This window comes from Charadrius vociferus, unplaced genomic scaffold (assembly GCF_000708025.1).
Source record: "Charadrius vociferus isolate BGI_N301 unplaced genomic scaffold, ASM70802v2 scaffold1291, whole genome shotgun sequence".
Classification (NCBI taxonomy): domain Eukaryota; kingdom Metazoa; phylum Chordata; class Aves; order Charadriiformes; family Charadriidae; genus Charadrius; species Charadrius vociferus.
The window spans coordinates 6,086-14,596 of NW_009646878.1; the positions used below are offsets into that span (position 1 = coordinate 6,086).

General features: G+C 40.4%; 1 protein-coding gene across 1 annotated transcript in view; it reads right to left on the bottom strand.

The window, feature by feature from the left end:
- Nucleotides 1-357: 357 nt before the first annotated feature.
- Nucleotides 358-8,511, bottom strand: part of LOC104294770 (zinc finger RNA-binding protein-like) — a gene marked incomplete at its 5' end in the record, with an annotated part of 32,889 nt that continues 24,735 nt past the window's right edge. Inside the window, 4 exons of the mRNA XM_009894417.1 lie at nucleotides 358-537; nucleotides 4,629-4,726; nucleotides 4,837-4,948; nucleotides 7,979-8,074. Of these exons, the coding sequence (XP_009892719.1) occupies nucleotides 358-537; nucleotides 4,629-4,726; nucleotides 4,837-4,948; nucleotides 7,979-8,074 (486 nt within the window). The remainder of the gene's footprint in view (nucleotides 538-4,628; nucleotides 4,727-4,836; nucleotides 4,949-7,978; nucleotides 8,075-8,511) is intronic.

Consider the following 8,511-nt stretch of genomic DNA (forward strand, 5'->3'; position numbering starts at 1 on the left):
AAGCACAAATGCTGCATTAAATACAATCAAGATAAGACAATGCACTTAAAAAAAAGACAAAAAAAAGAAGTTACTAAAGTTAGCAACACATTTAAAGAAAATGCAATGAGGAAAAAACCCTCAAACTATTTTTTCCAATGACAACAGTTTCCATTTGCAGTCTTTCCATCCATAAGTTGTCTGATACAGTACATCCATTAAAATATTCAGACTCTCACAGAAGAGCTAGGTTATTCTCTTCCAAATCTAACGACTGAGTTGGTTTTGGCCATTTAAACAGGCATTGTGTCTGTTTAAGAGCAAGGCAACAAATGGACTTTTTATCACCTTTGATCTTAGCACTGATGACAAGCATTTTTAAAAGTTATCATAATCTTTTTTGTCTTTTTTTCCCTCTGCTTCAAATCCATCAACCCCATCACTGTCCCTTCTCCTTTTACGATTATTATGGATGTTGAAGCGTTGATTCATCTGTGGTAACGGATCCATTCCTAAAACTTTGTGTATTTGACGGAATGCAAGGAGTCTCAGTGCAAACTAGAAAAAGGGTAGAAATGAGATTTTTCTGTTAGAAACAAATGTCAATTTCGAGTACTTTTTCAAACAATTAATGAAGAACATTAGTGGTATATATTATCCTTAGCTCTTATTATCCCCTCTTCCTTCCCCCAAAGTCAACACAATAAAACATGTATGTCACATTTGCTGCTTCTGTACAAAGTACATCATCTTAGCTTAAAAATAATATACATGTATTTTAGCTGCTGGACTTGCACTGAAGCAGCCAAGGCTTGTCACACAGAATCTTAGAATGGTTTAGGTTGGAAGGGACCTTAAAGATCATCTAGTTCCAATCCCCCTGCCATGGGCAGGGACAACTCCCACTAGACCAGGTTGCTCAAAGCCTCATCTAACCTGGTCTTGAAATCTTCAAGGGATGGGACATCAACAACTTCCCTGGGCAACCTGTTCCAGTGTCTCACCACCCTCACAGTACAGAATTTCTTCCTAATATCTAATCTAAAACTACCTTCTTTCAGTTTAAAACCGTTACCACTTGTCCTATCATTACACTCCCTGATAAAGAGTCTCCCTCCCCATCTTTCCCTTTCAGATACTGGAAGGCCGCTATAAGGTCTCCCCGGAGCCTTCTCTTCTCCAGGTTGAATAACCCCAACTCTCTCAGCCTCTCCTCATAGGAGAGGTGCTCCAGCCCTCTGATCATTTTTGTGGCCCTCCTCTGGACTCGCTCCAAAAGGTCCATGTCATGTGCTGAGGATGCCAAAGCTGAATGCAATATTCCAGGTGGGGTCTCACGAGAGCAGAGTAGAGGGGAAGAATCACCTCCCTTGACCTGCTGGCCACGCTTCTTTTGATGCAGACCAGGATACGGTTGGCCTTCTGGGCTGCAAGCGCACAGTGCCAGCTCATGTTGAGCTTCTCATCAATCCACACCCCCAAGTCCTTCTCTTCAGGGCTGTCCTCAATCCATTCTCCGCCCAGCCTGTATTTGTGCTTGGGATTGCCCCAACCCACATGCAGGACCTTGTACTTGTCCTTGCTGAACTTCATGAGGTTGGCATGGGCCCACCTCTCAAGCCTGTCCAGGTCCCTCTGGATGGCATCCCTTCCCTCCAGCGTGTTGACTGCTCCACACTGCTAGGTGTAGTCAGCAAACTTGCTGAGGGTGCATTCAATTCCACTCTCCATGTTGCCAACAAAGATGTTGAACAGCACTGGTTCCACTAACGACCCCTGAGGAACACTACTCGTCACTAGTTTCGACTTGGACATTGAACCACTGACCACAACTCTTTGAGTGCGACTGTCCAGCCAGTTCCTCATCCACCGAGTGGTCCATTCGTCAAATCCACATCTCTCCAATTTAGAGACCAGGATGTCACGGAGGACACTGTCAAATGCTTTGCACAAGTCCAGGTAGGTGATGTCTGTTGCTCTCCCCTTATCAACTAATGCAGTAAACCCCTCGTAGAAGGTCACCAAATTTGTCAGGCAAGACTTGCTCTTGGTGATGCCATGTTGACTGTTACCAATGACCTCCTTATTTTCCATGTGCCTTCACAGAGTTTCCAGGAGGATCTGCTCCATGATCTTGCCAGGCACAGAGATGAGACTGACTGGCCCGTAGTTCCCCGGGTCATTTTTTTTTTTTTTCCTTTTTGAAAATGGGGGTTACATTTCTCCTTTTCCAGTCAATGGCAACTTCACTGGACTGCCACGGCTTTTCAAATATAAAGGATAATGACTTAGTAACTGACTAATCACTGACATACTTATAAGAAGATTTTCTTGTTGCCCTTGATGTCCCTGGCCAGATTTAACTCTATCTGGGCTTTAGCTTGCCTAACCTGATCCCTGACTGCTTGGACAGTTTCTTTTTATTTCTCCCAGGCTACCTGTCCCTGCTTCCACCCTCTGTAGACTTTCTTTTTGCTTTTGAGTGTGTCCAGGAGCTCCTTGTTCATCCATGCAGGTCTCCTGGCGTTTTTGCCCTACTTCTTTGTAGGGATACATCTCTCCTGAGCTTGGAGGTGATCCTTGAATACTAACCACTCATTCTTCCTGGTCAGGTGGCCTGCAGCAAACCCCCACTGTAATGTCACCTGCCTCTGCCCTCCCTTTAATCCTGACCCATAGGCTCTTGGTCAGCTCGTCATCCATCCTCAGGTGGAGCTTCATGCACTCCAACTGTTCAGTGACATAGGGGGCAACACCCCCTCCTTATCTACCCTGCCTATCCTTCCTGAGGAGCTTGTATCCTTCCATTCCAACACTTTAGTCATAAGAACCATCCCACCACATCTCCGTGATGCCAATGAGATCATAGCCCTGGAGGCGTGCGTATGTCTCTAACTCCTCTTGTTTATTCCCCATGCTATGCGTGTCTGCATATAGGCACTTAAGCTGGGTCCCCATTGAAGCTGACTTACTGGCTGGAGTGACTACAATTCCTTTGTGCTGCTCTCCAGGCCTCTTGGTTCCTATAGCCTCAGGAGCCCCTGGCTCACCTCCATAAGACTTCAAGTGTGCTGCAGTGTAGCCAGCACATCTCAGAGCAACAGGCTGAGTGCCCTCACTAGCACCCCATCCCTCAAACCTTGGTGTGTCATCCCTTGGCTTGTCACAGGCAAGCCTGATAATACCCCCCTTCCCCCATCAAGTCTAGTTTAAAGCTTGGTCAATGAGCCCCACTAGCTCATGAACAAAGTTCCTCTTCCCCCTTTGAGAAAGATGAACCCCATTCAACACCAGCAAGCCTGGTGCCGTGTAGGCCATCCCATTGTCAAAACCCCCAAAATTGTGTTGGTGATACCAGACACGGAGCCATGTATTAACAGACTGAGTGCATCTGTTTCTTCCAATGTCATTGCCTGTAACTGGAAGGAGAGAAAAGATAACCTGCGCCCCAGATTCCTTTACTAACCGTCCCAAGGCCCTGAAGTCTCTTTTAATCACCCTGGGGCTATGTGTTGCCACTTCATCGCCACCCACATGGAAGAGCAGCAGTGGGTAATAGTCCAAAGGCTGTACCGGGCTAGGAAGTTTCCTAGTGATATCCCTAACCTGGGCCCCAGGGAGGCAGCAGACTTCCCCAAGCGGAGGGTCTGGCCGGCATATTGGACTCTCTGTTCCCCTTAGAAGGGAGTTGCCTACAACTATAACCTGTCTTTTCTTCCTCACGGAGGTGGTCGTTATACAGGGGGGTAGGCCTTTCCGGTCCTGTCAGCTCTTCTGGTGTAGTCAGACAGTCTTCCACATCATCCATGGGCTGGCCTACCTCATCCAGAGCCTCATACCTATTGTACAGATCCACCTAGGTAGGCAAGGAGGGAGTTCGCTTGCTGCCCCTAGCACAGACTTGCCTCCATTCACAGCTCTACATTTGGCCACCGCTTTCAACCTGGCGGGAGGAGGATACGGGATCCTTTTGTTCTTGGATTTTTTCTGGTGTCTGTCTCTGTTTCTATCTCAGTGAGGTCAGAGCATGATTCCACCAATCTCTTTCTTTCTTGCACTCCCTGATGCTCCTTACCCTTTCTACTTCCTCTCTTAGCTCTGCCACCAGGCTGAGCAGATTGTCCACCTGGTCACACCTCACATGTCCCATTACGCATTAGTAATCTTTAGCAAAAGGATCAAATGAAGAAGTAGGGGCAGTAACCTCTTAAGCTGCAAGTGTGACTGGTCAATACTGTAAGTGAATACAATAAATGTTAAAAATGAAACCTACACAGATTTATTTATAAAATATTAAATTCCAATGTAATTTTAAGTCTAAGAACGTACTGCTGTAGAGTAAGCATCTTTACAGATATATATATATATATGGGAGTGCTTCAAACTTTTCAGGAAAATACATTAATTTTAGTCCAAAAATGAACACTATTAAACATCCTCTGTTGTGACATTTTCATTGCCTAGCTTAAGACTGATCATCTGAAAGACTGGACTATATTCTAAGAAAGGAAAATTCATGTCCACCATATAGCTCCATTTGAAAAAAAAAAAACAAACCCAAAAAACAACCCAAAAAACTCCCAAACAAACCCACCACCCCACCCCAAAAAACCAGCCATCAAATTTAGTTACTTCACACATTTCCTTACCTGCGCACTTGAAGTAATATCCTCTCGTTGCTGATCTGTCATTACAGCAAGTGTATCAAAAGGCTCTTTCTCACAAGGGTCCAGAAGGCCAGGACCACCTACAACAGTTAGGCTAATTAGTAGCAAATCTCTACCTTATTTCAACCAAGATTACAGATTTAACATTAGTTAAGCATAAGTATACAGACACTGATCAAATGTAACTTACCTTTAAGGATGATTCCTGAAGATATACACTCAAAAACTCTTCTCAATGCATCCCCAGGACTCTGTGGTCCAGTAGCGCTGCTAATTGCTTTTTCCACAAGCAACTCCATAGCCTAGACCAACAATAAGGAAATCCAGCCAATTTAGAAGGTTGATTAAAACAAACAAAAAAAGCTACTACTGTTGTTCAATATAGAACTTTTGATACTGGAATTTTGAAGAACTTTACACATCACAGAACGCTTTCAGTTAAAATAAAAAAAAAAAAAATCAGATATTTTATAAAGATGAACAAAAAGAAAGCTGCAAGATTAACATTGACTACTGATATGGATATGCTACTTCTCATCACAAGTTGTCCAAAAGTTTTGTAGAAATTTATACAGTAGTAGCCAACATATGCATGTAGACAACTTGTCCAGCCATTTTTTGAGAGAGCATGAAACATGGTGGGTCACTGGAATCTGTCAGCGACATGAATAAACAGCACACAGTATGAAATGATTAATTTGATTCATCTAATGAAATTAGATGCTACAGAGAAATTATTTTTTCTAAAGAATACAGAAACTTAAAGCATCAAAAATTTAATGACCTTTTAACATTTAAGTGGTTATTAGTTCTTCAGTTTAGCAAAACTGAAGATGACAGCAAGTTTTTTCCTGGATATAGGCTAACACTAACTCAGATGTTAAATAAGCGTAAAAAAACCCTTGATGATAAACAGATTTTCTAAAATTCACACATTATTTTATATTAGTTAAAATGGTTTAAATGATTAGCTGTATTTTAAATAGTTTTTTCTGTGAATATTTCCATTGTTTATTTTTATTAGACCTTTTTTTCCCCCAGAAAAAACTATCAAAGATATTTGCAAAAGTAAAGAATAGATTTTCTTAGCTTTTTCAGCATTAAATGGATGTTTCAATACCACCTCTTTGACAAGATTCATTTTCAAAACAACGTGCCTCGGTTTTTGGTGTTTGTTTTTTTTTTTGAGAGAGACTTTAGTCTTTTGGTTCCTCTCCTGAGTTTACAGTTGTTCAAATGTTGCCTTTTATTTTTATTTTCCAAGAGTAAATGCCTATTCTAATGCATGCAAGTAACTATAGGCAGTGTTGACTACAACCCTTCACTAAGGGTGCCCATTCCTTTCTATTTTAGCTCAATTTAACTGCCAAATTTCAATTCTTGAGCACTGTATTTCTGTGCTCCCACTGTATCACTCAGGATCAAGCTTTTGAGTTTTAGCAACAATTTAGTTGTTTTTAAGTATGACGCAAAATAGAGCAGGACAGAAAAAAAAAAAAGCAGATCATGTTATTGCATTTATTCAAGTTTAGTTCTTCTAAATCCTCATACAATATGCTGAAGTCCGCAACTTAAAAAATCAACCTTGAATATTAGTTCCTTCTAACTTGTAGGAACTTGACAAAATTCTTCTAATTTAGTTTTTATTTTTAGGTATATAAAGAGGCTGATACGAATGTCTGTGTTTAGACTTCCTAATATTTTCTATTATTACAACTACTTAGGCTCTTTTTGAAAAGCTCTGGCATCTCTTTGGTTTGTAACAGGCTTCTAGCATACAGGTCAGGAAAAGTTGTGTATCCAGAAAAATATATTTCTTTGATCTACGAAATTTCATCTGTGCCTGTCAGGAGTTACATATATTTAAAATCACCATTTTCATTCTGTATTTGTTTTTGTCAGTAAGACTTTGCCAACAGGCCAAAAGAACAACTGACTACACAGACTTCAATATTGACTCATATCACTGGCAATGCATCAAGTACCAGGAGCAAGCAAGGAAGCCCTTTTGGAAAGAACCGAGACACAGCTAGGCCTGATACACTGCTTCATACCTCTCTTCCCTTCTGGCTGTGCCTTAAAACAGATATTATGAGAAATAAGAAACAACATTCCTTGTTCTTCATCTATGTACTTGCTGTGTGTTGCAATAGTTCTAAGGAAGCTTTTCTAAAAGCATGCCAGTGTTTATTCTTTGGAAACTCAGTATCATAGTGATATTGAGGGCACTTATGTACTTCTTAGCTTCTTTTAAGCTATATTTGTACAGTGTATCTTTCATGAAGTGTAGTATGGAAACTGGAACTATTTTTTTTTTTTTTACTTTAAATATTTAAAAACCAGAAATAACTGCTCCACATTTTTTCCAGAAGCAACAAATATTATCAAAATTAATTTAATAAAATTGTCTGCAAGCTTAGTACAGTTGTAAAACATTTCTCATTGAAATAATGCCAACTTCTGTAACTGTCTTGACAATGTTAGCGCTCTTCCTGCTAAAACTGGAAAGTCTACATTAGGAAGCAGCATAGCGCAACAGGATTTGGTCTATGAAACAAAACAGTCAGAGCTGAGTTTACCTCCACGTATATACGTTTCAGAGATTTTGTTTCAGACTAACTTTGTCCAGTCCACAAATTGAACATCTGTTAATGTTTGGAGCACAAGTTGCACTCCTGAAGAGCATCATTTAAGGTAGTCAATGTAAAAAGAATGCCCCAAGAACACTTGGCTGCAAGAATTGAGAGCGCTAACTGGGTACAACCTAGAGATCTGTTTCTAAGTGACACTGATTAAAATGCTAATGGTGACACATCCACAGACTAGTACTGTGGTATTTCATGTTGCAGAAAGGATATATTAATGATTGCAGGAATTACTGTGATTTATTCTTTCAAGTAGCCTTTCTGTTATCACAGAGCTACCTGGGCGTAGCTGACGTTTTCAATCAGTTTCAGTGAAGTCCAAGCAATTCAGAGTAAGTGGTTAGGAAAAAAAAAAAAAAAAAAAAAAAAGATTCTTTTATACAGAGTAAAGGAAAAAATGCTAAAATCTGGAATAAGACCACTACCCACAAAGAATTCAAAAGAACAAGAAAATTACTTTTGGAAAAAAATTCCGGCTCCAAATGACAAAACCTCAGAAATTTAAAGTTTTAGATGGAATCTGGATCATTTGTTGGGGGGCGAACCCCCAAAAACAAAAAACCCAAACAAACCACTACATTACTCCGTGAAAAAGTCTACATTTTAAAACTGTAGTTAACGCTTTCCTATGCTTTACTTGCAGTACCACGTGCATTAAAAAGACTCGTTCAAAAGAACATTACTCACCCAGCTTGGAAAATCAGACCAAGTTGGAACCCGCTGACAGAGGTCACGAAGAATACGTATGATAATCACACAGGACTGCAGACCATTAGCTCTAGCCTTGAGAGCAATACAAAATCAAATTGATTAATCCCAGCACCTACAGCAAATAGGACTTGTTGAAAGATTAAAACACCACTGTTCAATGGAAGCTCAGATACAAGATTGAAACAAATCATTCTACAACTTTATTCCATGAGCTGCCATTTACAGCAGTATTTTATACAGGGTTAGTAATTTAAGGTGGTAGAAGTCAAAGTGCACAGGTTATACAAGAATAACATTTCTTGATCCCCTATACACTTTGACCTATGTTCACTTGTAACAATAATTACAGTATCTTTCTATATTAGAAATAAAAATAATAAATTAAAGGTCTAAGAAATAGGCATAGAGACTGAAAGGTCAAGGGAATCTGTTTGGTTTCTTTATTGTGCCTTTGCCAGAATGCAAAGTCACTAAACCAAACAGTTGCTTCTCTCTTTTCATTCCCTACA